Here is a 13,303-nt window from a genome sequence, read left to right on the forward strand (position 1 = left end):
ATATTTAAAAAGTAGTCTTTTAAATTTTCCACTATAAAGTAGGGTGTTTTGAAAAACCATTGCCTCGACAGTACAAAGATTCAGTTAATTCATTTCAAGATGAAGCAGCATAATTTTTGGTAAAAAAAAAAAATACTGCAGAAGGTGCTCAGAATGTGCCTCTCAGTGCTTAAGTATTACTGACAAACTCCACAACTATAAACATGTCACTACATTAATCTCAACAAAATTGGCTAAAAACAAAAGCATTATTTACCATCTCTCCTTAGGAAAATTTTTTACAATTTCTTTAATGATTGGCTGGTAGCAGGCATCTCTCTCAGCTTTCCCAGTTTCACTCCAATCTCTCACAAATTGTTTCAATGTAGATTTTAACTTATCCATGTCAAATGTGGATGCTGGCATAATCTTCCCTGTCCCCTGTTTAAAATACAAACAATCAGTGGGTAAAAACAGTTTAAGAAAAGTAATCTTGAATAACTTTCAACAGACATGCTGAAAACGACTGGGAGAGCTATTACAGGTGGCATAATGGATAAAGTTCTTGCCTCTCACCTCTATGACCAACATTTAAGTGCAGCTTGAGATCCTAAGTGAAATGAGTTTAGTGGTCTAACTCAGCCCTCAACAGATTAAGGTTGTTTATCAAAAAACTACCATAGAATTGGGCAGTCATCTTTACTCAGCAAAGGACCAAACCTGAGCTGCCACAGAACTAACAAGAGGAAAGATCCTCCAGGTCATTTGATGGAAAAGCTCACACTGGAGTGGCCCACTTGTACATTTTCTAACACTGTCAGTTCCTTAAGCTTCATAAGGGTAAATATTATTTTAAAAGGGTAGTATGTCAATGGATAGACTATATTGGTAAAAATACTTGAGGATCTTAAATATTAATTTTATAGTGTTAATAACAAAAAAAACACTACACTGTCTAAAGCGAGAAATGATTAATTCTATTATGGCAGGGTAATAGCAATCAAGTGAAGAGGCCACCTAAAATGTACATGATAAAATTAGTAATAAAATCAGGGTTTAAAGCTAGTTACCCTTCTATTAGTGTTACTGTCAACTATATGACTAAGCATATTAGGAAAAGCTGGTTGATTTTCAGGGAAGTGATTAATATATATATTACTAATTCTAATTTCGTTATCTAAAGGTATGTTTACATTACCAATTAGCATAATAAGGTGTATGATTATCATGAAACCAAGAAAGGGAGTGGGGAGCATTCATAGGTCATCAAACACTCAGAAATTTAAGAAGCAGAGGAATTTCTGCATCTAAAATAATATAGCATGGTTTTACATACATCTTCTCCATACTCTTTATTTTCAAACATATGTATGCAGTCATTCACAATGGTTTGTAGTATATCTTGATTATGATCGATGCATTTCCGAATTTTGTCCAAGTGAAGAAGAAACTGAGGAAGCAGGCTCTGCTGGTTAGCTGGAAGTGATCTGAATTGCCTTTCTGTTCGATTCACTCGTTCATGCATGCTCGTTCTAGAAAGGACAAAAACAGTTAATGGCACAAGGATCATCTTCTTTCACATAGTTGTTCAATTGTGTTCTTATGCCACAATACTTTTCAACTGAAGCCATTTCAATTTTCAAATATTTTAAAGACCATGTTGAAGATGATTACTTTCAATTGTAACTTTTAGTTCATTAAACATTTTCTAAGCTCTGAATGTTCCTGTTCACAGAAGTCAAACAAAAAGTACTCAGGAATCTTTTAGAAAACTAATCATTTTCAAAACACTGGAAGAGTAGAAGGGGAAGATTCAAAAATAAAAATCATGGAGAATTGAAACAATATAGATGAAATATTTAATCATCTGAATCTAACTACAATATTTAGCCAAAGTACTTAAATATCTTGAGCTTTCCTACCAGCTAATTCTGCAGAGGGCTACTTTCCCCACAATATTTCATTAATGATAAGCTCTTATATTTGCATTGCACTTTATAGTTTACAAAATATTCACATTTATTATCTCATTTGCTCAAAAGCTTTGAGTTAGATAGTACAAGGATTATTCCCTATTTTGAAAATGGGGAAATAACTGAACTTCTTTGGCCACATGAGTTCTGACCTCAAGCCTCCAGATCTCCAAATTCAAGGCTCTTTCCACACCATACCTAAATATTCTGTGTTAGGTACAATTTTTAATGTTATATCATAGATGGTCACATGAAATACCATAGCTGAAATGCCCTAGCAGTTGAACTTAAGTCTTATAATATTATTTTTGATTGAAGAAATATGTATTCCTGATAACCATTTCCTATAACTGACTTTTATAATCAACCCACAAAACCAGAAAAAAAAAAGAAATTAAAGTGAAGGTTGGGCAGATATTCTCATTTTACAAATGACACAAATGAGGCTCACAGAAGTTATGTAACTGGCCTAAGGTCACACAGCTGAGTAAGTGATAGTTGGAACTCCCAGGTTTTCTGATCACAAATGAGCCCTTTTAACTATCTCAGTTATAAAGAACTGTAGCTGAAGCTCTTATCAAAATCTGACCAGGAAGGCAGTTAAAAACCATCTGGAGTCCAAGCAATTGCAAAAAAATTTCAATTCCCTCTCTATCCTGTCAGACCATTTATCCTACCCCCTTAACATGCTCCACTCCCCCAACATACTCAAGCAATAATGTCCTTTTCTACATATAGATGTAATATTTTTGGTTATTTAGATTGACTTTATATTTATGTTTTTCCATGACTAATAATCTAAAGAGTTTTAAACAATTAGAAAATTTATCAAGGAAAAAAGTTAATGATGCATAATCTTTATTAACAAGGACTGAGATAAAGTTTCCTTCCCACTACTCAACAATGGAGTGCTTGATTTAAATTCAGAGGATCAGGGTTTGAGCACTCATTCTGCAACTTACTACCTGTGCTTACTACCTGGGGAAGTCACAACCTTTTAAGGATTCAGTTCCCTCATTTGTAAAATTGTGAGGGCTGGAATTAAATGACCTCTGAGGTCTCTTCCAGCTCTAAACCACAGGATCCTCTAACTAGTGTTTCTATTGACAGGCAGCATTATGGAGTGGAGAAATTGAAAGCCAGGGTCTTGGGAGCCAGGCACCTGGGTTCAATATTCCAGGTCTATCACCAACTAGCTAAGTGATCTTAGACAAGTCAATTTCTCTGCGCCAGAGTTTCCTCTTATGTAAAATGGCAGTCTGTGGAATCTCCAATTCTAAATCCAGTTCTCAAATTCTATCCAGAAGTAACCAGAAGCAGGGCAATTTCCTTAAAGGCTCTTAAGACAAAGAATTCTATCTGCCTAGACAATATTCTTTACAATGAGTTTCCTGTCCCTGAAGGTATCTAAGAATCCACTGAATAGCTATATGTGGAAGATTGTTTCCTGTTTGTCCTTTGTTCACGAAGAGAACCATGACATCTGGAAGGTGATGTCGAGACTTGCAAGTGAGTAGGACTTCAAGTGAGGGAGGGCTGTGCAAAGTCACCAGCCTCACTCTTTCCTCCTGAGCCATCTGGATCCAGTGGCAAGATACAGATCAGGATGACTGGAGATGGCCCTACATGCAGTGGGTAGACCTTGGTCTTTTAAAGCTATTGTCTTTCCCAGGTCACAGTTTCCTGGAAAAAAAAATGTCCATTCAGTGATTATGGCTAGGTATGAAATAAGGCAAAGAAAGGCCTCTTTTATCTAGTCCAAAAAAGAAAATCAATCTCAGGGTTTCTGGCCAAAGCAGAAATAATTGCTATTTACACTCACTCTGAGCCAGAAGGGCCCAAACAATGACCAAGTGAGCTTAGGCTGGAACAATGCTGGCTAATCAATGAAAGCCAGAGTGATCTGGGTTTAAGATGTGGTCCTTAAAAAAAAAACCTAGCCCCCAAACTCCAAGATATCGTGAGGTTTCAGCAATCAAAATTTGTATTCCTTTGGGCAGAGCACCTGCAGATAAACATATGATTCCCTATGTGGAGAGAGAGAGGAAAGAAGGAGAAAAGGGAGGGAGAGAGGAAGGAAGGGAAGGAAGGAAGTAAAGAGCTGTTTTGCCCAAATGCAACTGGCCAGTTGGGGTCCCCAGTGGGGCAGCTACCACTACTCACGAATGTGGAAGATTACTAAGGAGCGGATGAAATGATTATTCAGGTATGGGCTAGACTTGACCTTTGACATCCCTTCCCCTATGTGATACTGTTTGGCAGGTAAAAAGACATTGTTTTTAAAAAGGTGATGCTTTTTTTAAAAAGGTGATTCTATCATTTTGAAAACAACTGCTATAGCTATACTCAAAACTTTTCAACTTCAGTAACAAAATATTTATTTAGCCTGATTTGTTTGCAGAACACAGAACTTCAGTGTTTGGGTAAAAGAAAATAATCAAACACTTCTTGCCCTAGGAAATTAAAATCTAAAATTACTACACACTGTAAGAAAATCAAGAAAAAGTGCCATACTTGTTAAAGACAAATAAACCACAAAAAGGAAAAAAAAACCAAGTATATAAAGAAGCACTTGGGGAAGGGAGATCTATTTGCTACTTTGTCTTTAAGAATAGGGTAATGTTTCTTCCCTTGGTTAGATAAGGGTGGAAGTGGTAATGATGCAAATGAAACCTTAACAAAAATTAAGTGAAATTTCTTCCCTCCCATCCTTGAACTTTTTTGGTGGGGAAAGGAGGAAGGATGGAGGGAGAAGTTTTCAAAAGGGATACAGAGCAATTTAGTCAAAATACATTGCATAGAAATTATGTTAGAGGACTGATCTGAAGGAATAACCAGAAAGCAACACTTTATCTCCAAGTCACAGGGCTATTTAGTTTAGTCAGTCACTTGATAAGCATAATTGTAATTCATTATAAGCACTAACTGTAAGAATGTCTCAAATCACTGAAATAAACTATCTGCTGTAAACTAACACAAGTCCATGGCTCTTCTATGGAGTTTTTAAACATCCTCTCCACATTTTTTAAAAAGAAAACGCACCAGATGGTTTGGTTTTTTTTTTTTTTTGGTCCTTAATGCTTTCATTCTTCCCTCTCCCCAGCTGCAAATAAACTAGGAGTACATGTTCTTCTTGCCTATTTTACGCCCAGCTACAGCTCCCCCCACTTCCCGGTACTTATTACCTTTACTTCAATTCTTAAGTCAAGTTCAATTTTCTGCCACAATGCTACCATTTTCATTTGCATAAGAGGACAGAAGAGACATAGAGAAGAGGGATATGGATAGCTAAGATGGGTCATAAAACCTGGAGAAACTGAAGCTCCACACTAACTCCTTTCTGGCACAGGCAGAGGAAGGGAAGGGAGCAAATCTCAAGATAGTTTCCTAATTAAACCAATAACTATTTTGCCAAGGCATTTCTTGCACAGGTGGTAGCAACAGAGAACTCTGAAGGAGTTTTCAGTTTCTTTGGCTATACTTTCAGCTTTTTATAGGAAAGTTCCTAAAAATCACAACATTATAACAAATTAACTTACTTTAGCAAATCAACAAATAGTTATCCAATACTTACCACTAACAGGAAAATAAAGGAATGATGTAATTAAAAATTCAACAAATTTATCCAAAGGCTATAATGGGCTCAGCCCTAAGGGAAAAGCAAAATAATTAACAGTGTCCCTACCAACAACTTTCAACTCAAACATTTAAGTGTATACTATGTGCAAGGAACTGTGTGAAGCACTTCTAAGACATTGCTACAATTTTCTCTACTAGCTCTTCTATGAAGGGAGGAGAGGAGGATATGGGAGGTGAATATTGAGAATTAGGTCAAAGGCAAGGGGGTTAGAATAAATTATATCTAATATTTCTGACTGAAGTGATTTAAATAAATCCTCTTAAAAGAACAAGAGCTGTCCTGTTTGGGGAAGCTGAGGCAAATCTATTGGCCTCCAATCCTTCCCCTAAAAATACTAGGAGCCTTATGTCTGAACAATGTCATACACAGTTTATACCTGCTGATATCTGGGTTTCATTTAGTTGCTGACATTTGTGATACCTAAAAATATTTTTCAATTCCAATAACAGTACCTAACTTGGTATTTTGCACTATGCTGCAAACGAAGGAGTGCTGCTTTATTTTCAGATGCAGCACTACACAGTCGAGAGAGTGATAGATTTGGGTTAAAATACTGACAGACACTTATTAGATGGTGTTCATGGAGAAATTACCTAATCTCTTGCAGCCTCAGTTTCCTTATTTGTAAGGTGGGGATGATAATCCCTGTAGTACTAAACTTTATGGAGCCATATAAATACCAGTTATGTCATATGAAAACAAAGTAAGAGGAGGCACAATATTTAAGGGGGTCAATCCCAAGTTAAAGGACTACATCATTTAAAAAAATAGTATTTGGGACTTTTTATAATGCTAAGTCAAATCATGCATCCATGGCAATAACAATTTATTTCATTGTAACATGGAAACCTCTGACACTTGTTATATCATTGACCTTTTCTGCTGTTTGTTCAGTAGTGTCTGACTCTACATGACCCCAATTGGGGTTTTCTTGGCAAAGATACTGGAGGGGCTAGCCATTTCCTTCTCCAGCTCATTTTACATATGAGAAAACTGAAGCATACAGGTTAAGTGACTTGCCCACTGGCCTGGTCTCAAGCCAGATTTGAATTCAGGAAGATGGCTCTTCCTCACTCAAAACCCAGAACTCCATCCTCTTCACCGTAACACTACCATTTCTGTATTTAAAAGGAGGTATATTAGTCCCCTTCCAGTTTTAAATCTACAATCCTATGATCCTATGTTTGATATCTACAGAATCTTTATCTTTTGCTGGAAAAACCACTTACTTTTCTATCCATATGGTCGTTTGCATTTTGCCTCATTCTAAGTCAATTCATTTACTTTAAATGGGGGTTTCAGGGACAAATTTGTCCTTTGCGCACATAGGGGTATGTTAACAATATACAGACATCCACCCTAAAACTTACCCATTATAGATCAATTCCAAGTGCAGATGGCAGAATAGGAGTACTGATGTGAAAGACAGAATATCACATCTTCCTTATCTAATTTGGTTTCAGTTTTCCCTACTTAGTAACAGTAGCAGATTTTTAAAGACCTTGGCTTTTGTCAATTTCTACTAATTATGAAAACCTGAAACTGAACTGATGCAAATTATTCTCCACCCATCTTCAACACACCAACAAATGTTACCAGTTTGCATTCATAAAGGACGCAAATTTCAAAGTTCAAATCAGTATCAATTTGTAAGGGCTAATGTAGTTATGCAAAAGCAGTGCCTGAGACTCAATTCCACCAATAGGAAACCCTAAGCCTCTCTATATTAAACAACCAAAAAAACTGTACTAGCCTAGAATAACACATACAAATGTTGTTGCTAATAGAGCAAGTACCTATCATATGTGTTGTCTTTATGACCTACCAGAAAACTGAAAAATATCTTTCTAAGTCAGGCTTTTAAAAATAATCCGAATTTAATAAAGCCAAAGTGTAGGAAGATTTTAAAAAGTCTCTGTCCTTGACATGTACACTTACAAGTGTTATGCGAAGTAGAATGTGATTAGGACTGCCATTCTTTACATCTGAAGAGTAGTTCAGTGCCGGCACATAGTAGTGATTTAATAAATGCTTGTTGACTGACCAACTGACAGATCAGTTTTAAGGAGAGAGTCAAACAAAGTCTTACGAGAAAATCTGAGGAGGTAGGATTACTTTAGGTGGGAGAGGGAGGCAACACCCCAGCCCCTCTAGTGTCTTCCCCCCTCGGTAATCAGCTCCAATTTTCCTAGTACACATCTAGTAGGTAAAAAGTTGTTTGCATTAGTCTTCCCCACTAGAACGTGACTTCCCTGCGGGCAGGGGCTGTTTTCGCCTTTCTAAGGTATTCCCAGCGCTCATCACATTTCCCGGGGCATCAGTAGGCGCTTAATAAATGCTTGTTGCTTCTAGACTTGACCAAAAGACAAGTTCACGTTATTAAAGGAGACCTCGGTTACTTCCGATGGGAGTGCGATCCAATTCAACAAACATTTATCAAGCATCTATAAGGCGCCGAGGCGCGGCGTGTGCTCGGAGCTGCACCCGGGCTGGCACTTCACCCGAGGAAGTTTGGGGCCAACTTCACCCCGGAGGGGAGCGAGCCCGTGGGCCGGGGGATGCCTGGGAGCGCGGAGCGGGCACCTGCAGGAGGGCACACAGAGGTGGGCATTGTTGCGTGCCTGGGGGAGGCCCGCCGGACCGGGGGTGCGCCGGAATGGGAGGAGGGGGATGGGTGGACTGGGGAGTACGAGCCCTTTACCCGTAGTAGCGGAAGGCGTTGATGATCTTCCAGAAGTGCTCCCGCTCCAGCCGCTCCTCCTCCTCTTCGGCGCTGTGCGCCACCGCCGCTGCCCCGGCCGCCGGTCCCCGGCGCCCGGCCGAGAACAGCACCTCCACATCATCGCTCTCCCCTCTTCCTCCCACGCCGCCGCCGCTGCTGCTGCTGCTAACGTCGCCCCCGCCTTCGGGCGGCTGAGCGGCGGGAGGCGGAGGGCGGCGCCGCCGGTGCATCGCCGGCCTGGTCCGCTCCTCTCGCGGAGACTGAGGCGACGGCGACGGCGGCGGCGGCGGCTGCTGCTGCTGCTGAGCCTTCTGCGAGACGGCGCACGCGGCTGACATTCCCTCCCCGCTCTCACCCTCTTCTCTGGCTCCTCCCCCGCCCTCCGCCCCTCCCCCGCGGGCCCTCGAGGCTCAGGCGATCCCCTCAGGCGGCCGCGGAGGCGCGCGTAGGACGGTGGGACGGGCTGTCGGGCTTGAGCTCGACCCGCGAGCGGCCCGTTTCTTTGGTGTCCAGCGCCCCGTCCCCCGCCCCCACTCCCACCCCCTTCCCCTTCTATGGAACTCGGCGTCCGCAACGCCGCGCCGACGTCACGGCGACAGCTGCACGCGGGCTGGGAGGGACGGGGTTGGGGGGGAGCGTGCGGTGGGAGGGGCCTGCGGGGGGAGGGGAAAGGGAGGGGAAGGGGAAAGGGAGGGGGAGGGGAGGGGAAGGGAAAAGAGGAGGAGGAGGGAGAGGGGAGCAGAGACAATGAGTGGGGGACTCAGGGCCTGGGAAGGTGTCCCCGGCAGGTGGTGGAGGTGGCTGCGGGATGTAAAATTGCAAAGGGATTCAGAGATCCATCAGTTAGCCCAACCCCTCCTTTTATAAATGGGCGAACTGAGGCCGGGATGATTGCCGGGGGGGATGGGGAAGAGATGACATTACCAAGGTCACTGAGCCTGCCAGAGTGGAAACCTGTGCCTTCTCAAGCATCGATTAAGCGCCTACTATGTGCCAAGCACTACGCTAAGCCATGGGGATACAAAGAAAAGGAAAAAAAAGGAAGAAAGAAAAGAAAAGACAGTCCCTGCTCTCAAGAAGCTCCCAGAGGGTGAGCATGTGCATGAAGCTATGTACAAAGGCCTATGCAGGATAAATAAAAGATCATGAAGGAAGGCACCGGGATTGCGGAGGACTGGGAAAGGGTTCCCTGCAGAAGCTGGGGACTTCTTCAAGGCTAAGATTTGAGGAAGGCAAGGAGGTGGAGGATGAGGAGGGAGAGACTTCCAGGCTTGGTCCACGGCCATTGCCCAGGCTCAGAGTAACAGTCAGGAGACAAGTGTCAGGGAATGGAAGAACAAGTGGACAGGAGGGAAAAAGTAAAGTGTGAGAGCATTGGAAACATAGGAGGGCGTTCTAGGTTGTGAAGGGCTTTAAAAGCCAAACAAACGATTTAAAAAAAATTTTGATCCTAGAGATAAGAGGGAGCCCCATGAGAGCTGGATTTGGAATCAAGTAGACCTAAATTAGAATCCTGCCTTGCTTGGTTGTGTGATCCTGTGTGACCACTTAACCACTGTAACTGAGTTTCCTCCTCTGCAAAATTGGGATAATACTTCACAGGGGCTTAATGAGAATCAAAAGAGATAATGCATATAAAACACTTTGCAAACCTTCAAGTGCTTTACAGATGTCAGATATTTATTTTTCTCACACACACACACACACCACACAGAGCCTGTAAGAAACTGTCTTAGATAAAGTCGATGCTTCAATAAGGTTAGTGATAATGAGGACAAAGTGCCTCTGTCTCTCTGGAACAAACACCAAATACCTTGGAACATAATGTGCTATCATGGAAAGGTCCCCAGAAGACCTAAAGTTTATACTAATTTAAAATTTTGAAACATTGAATTAAAAGGTTTTTAAAATTAGCTTCACATTCTACAAGATTTTCTACAAGAGTTTTAAAATTTTATTTCACAGAATCTTGGAATTGCAAAGAACCCAAAGTCTTCAAGAGTGGTATACCTTCTGCCTCAAGGCCAAACTTGAGGACCTAGAGGGCCACAGGTGGCCTAGAGGTGGAAGGTACACCACCCCTAACTATAAGAGGCACTTTTACCTTGCCAAGATTTCCTACGCAGGAATTAGGGCCTACGTTTCCTGTCTCCTGGATGATCAAGGCCAAATAATCTACAGAGTCTATGTCCCTTGGGAACAAGCACCAAGTACCCTGGAACATAATTTGCTGTCGTGGAAAGATCCCTGGAATATCTGGGTTCACATTCTGTGTTTGCTCTTCAGTAGACATGTAACCTTGGGCAAAGTCACTGCCCTCAGTTTACTCATCTGCAAAAGGAGAAGAAAGGACCTGATGATTTTTAAGGCCCCTTCTAGTTTACAGCCTGTGATCATTTTATAATGCACTTAGTCATTGGATAGGCAGCCTAGCCAAGAGGTTATCTATTGACTCTATGAAACTCCTGAAACTCATCTCTCTCAGTGTGATACTGTGAAAAAATCATTGGTATTAGAGCTCTAGGGGTCCCTACCAGCTCTCACCCTCTTTCTTGCTTTCTTCCTTTTTTCCCTCTTGGGTCTAGGCCTAAAAAGTTTATTGATGGCTGGATTTTATCTTGCCCTAGTTACTTTGAGCCTTACTTGCCGGCATAAGAATGGAGTACCCTACTAGGGATTTTACCAAAGGCAAACCAAAAATAACAACATACGGAAATAATACACACACACACACACACACACACAGCTCTTTGCATCATAGAAAGTGTTTTACATATATCCCTATAAGGTAACCTGTAACGCAAATATTATTTCCCTTTTACAAACTAAAAAAAAATGTAGAGAGGTTGAGTGAGTGAGGTGTATTCATTCTTTTTATAGTTGTTCTTTATATATTTATGTGAATAATTGTCCTTCCTGTTAGAACGTAAGTCCCTTGAGGGTTAGGATTGTTTCACTCTTGCATTTATATCCCTTGCTCTGGCCCCTCCAGTTAACAATCAGCCTCTTAGACTCTTGGTACCTGATGAGGGCACAGTCTCTGGAAACCCCTTGAACCCTTGAACTCTCCTTGAATCTTCCCACATGATCTGGCCTTGGCCTGAGGCTATAACCATTGTGCCCAAAGGCCTACCTTGCCCAGCCCTCTATTGTCCAGCTGCTTCCCACCCTTAATCCTGTTTCCCATCCTTAATCCTGATCAAAATATCTATACCCTAGCTCTGTTACCCTAGACCCCTCCTCTGGTCACCCCAGACCACCCCTCAATCCCTCCCACAATCTTTGTGTATATAATCTCCATCTTGCCTCCATGAGGGTGGTCAGATCCAATCTAGCTCAGATTGATCTGGCCTGCTTTCCTTACAGGCGTGGCAAGGGGTGGGATCTCTTGGGGCAGGCCTATCTGGCTAACTCTTAATAAACTTTATCTTTTCCCTTGGCTGAGAAAGCTTGAGTCAAATTCTTTCAGCAGGACCCGGTGTTTCGGTACTTTGGGGTGTCGAGCACCCCTCACCCCAAACCCTCTTCAGTACCTACTAATTTTTTTCACCTTTGCATCTAGTAATTGTGTAAACTCTAAATATATAACTACACCTCCCAGGGTATAAGTTTTGTGCCATCAGAAGCTCTCAGTTGCTTAATGTGAAGCACTTTAAAATGTTCGCAATTTCAGCTAACTACGAGGAATAGGAGATACTGCCTAGCTTATAACTTAGAAAGTAAGTGGTTTTTAACAACTATACTTAAGACATGATTTTTTGGAAACAGTTAAAAGTTGTGTATAGCTAAGTCTAGTAAATGAAGAGGATTACTAAATTGGGTAATGCTAAGAGGTGGGGGAGGAGATAGTTGTAATATGAAATTAATATTCTTATGTGGCTCCTGAGTCTGAATGATCTCATCACATATCTACTACTTAGTTCAGGCCCAGATCATTTTTTGGCTAGATTGTAACAGAGGCTGCTCTTAATTGCTCACCCTGCCCCAGTCCAGTCTCCACGCTGCGCCAAAAATTATTTTCCTTAAGTACAGACCTGAACAAATCACTCTCCTACAAAAATTGACTCCAGTGAATTCTTACCGCCTCTGTAGTCAACTATTAATGTCTCTGTTTATTTTACAAAGCCTTTCACAACCTAGCCCCAACTTACCTTTCAGCACACTTCCATGCAACTAAATCATCCTTCTCTCTGTTCTTCACACATGTCATTCCAGTATATCTTTGCCATACTTGACACCCTCTCCCCCCATGCACTTTTTCTTAGCTTCTACTTTATAGACCTTTATAGACCTCTCCTTTTAAGACCTGGCTCTAGCCTAACCTTCTAAATGAAATCTTTCTTAATCTTCCCAACTACTAGTGTCCTATCTCCCAAACTACAGCGCATTTAACTATTTTCTGTTTACTTGCATTTATTCCCTAGATATTTATTCTGTTTATGCTTAATATGTACTTATTGTCTTCCCCATTACAATGTAAACTCCTTGAGAAAAGGAATTGTTTTATTTCTTTGTATCTATATCCACAGGGGTTATTCTTGTTGATTGATGGTAATTCTAAAAGAGGGATTCAAAAAACAGTGAATAATGTCAGTCATTATCAAGTAAATACCAAATAAGGAATATGGAGATCTGACTGAACCAGTTGAATACTCTTGAGAAATCAAGTCACATCTCTAAGCTAGTCTTCGCAACTGTAAAATGGAAGTATTAGATTAAATAATTTCTAAAATCTTTTCCACTTCTAAAAGTCTGTGGTTTTACTTTGAAGAATTTCTACTATAAGTTAAATTAGTGCAAAGGCGCTAGAGTTGTAAAGTACATTAGAAGTCAAATAGTCTAAACCCTATTTGAAGAATGAATTCCTTTTATAAGTGGTCACCCAGTTTTATGCTTTAAGTGGTTAGCAACTCATTGCCTTTCCACGTAGCCTAGTTCATTTTTGAACGATGATAATTGTTAGGCAGTTCTTTCTCATACTAAGCCAAA

The 13,303-nt window shown here is 41.0% G+C and overlaps 1 protein-coding gene across 1 annotated transcript in view; it reads right to left on the reverse strand.

The window, feature by feature from the left end:
- The window catches only part of CARNMT1 (carnosine N-methyltransferase 1), a 44,764-nt gene extending 35,875 nt beyond the window's left edge, over positions 1-8,889 (reverse strand). The window contains exons 1-3 of the mRNA XM_036741027.1: positions 8,294-8,889; positions 1,316-1,511; positions 257-420 (exon numbers count right to left, since the gene is read on the reverse strand). Of these exons, the coding sequence (XP_036596922.1) occupies positions 257-420; positions 1,316-1,511; positions 8,294-8,652 (719 nt within the window). The 5' untranslated portion in view covers positions 8,653-8,889. The remainder of the gene's footprint in view (positions 1-256; positions 421-1,315; positions 1,512-8,293) is intronic.
- Positions 8,890-13,303: the final 4,414 nt, after the last annotated feature.

This window comes from Trichosurus vulpecula, chromosome 1 (assembly GCF_011100635.1).
Source record: "Trichosurus vulpecula isolate mTriVul1 chromosome 1, mTriVul1.pri, whole genome shotgun sequence".
Taxonomy (NCBI): Eukaryota; Metazoa; Chordata; class Mammalia; order Diprotodontia; family Phalangeridae; genus Trichosurus; species Trichosurus vulpecula.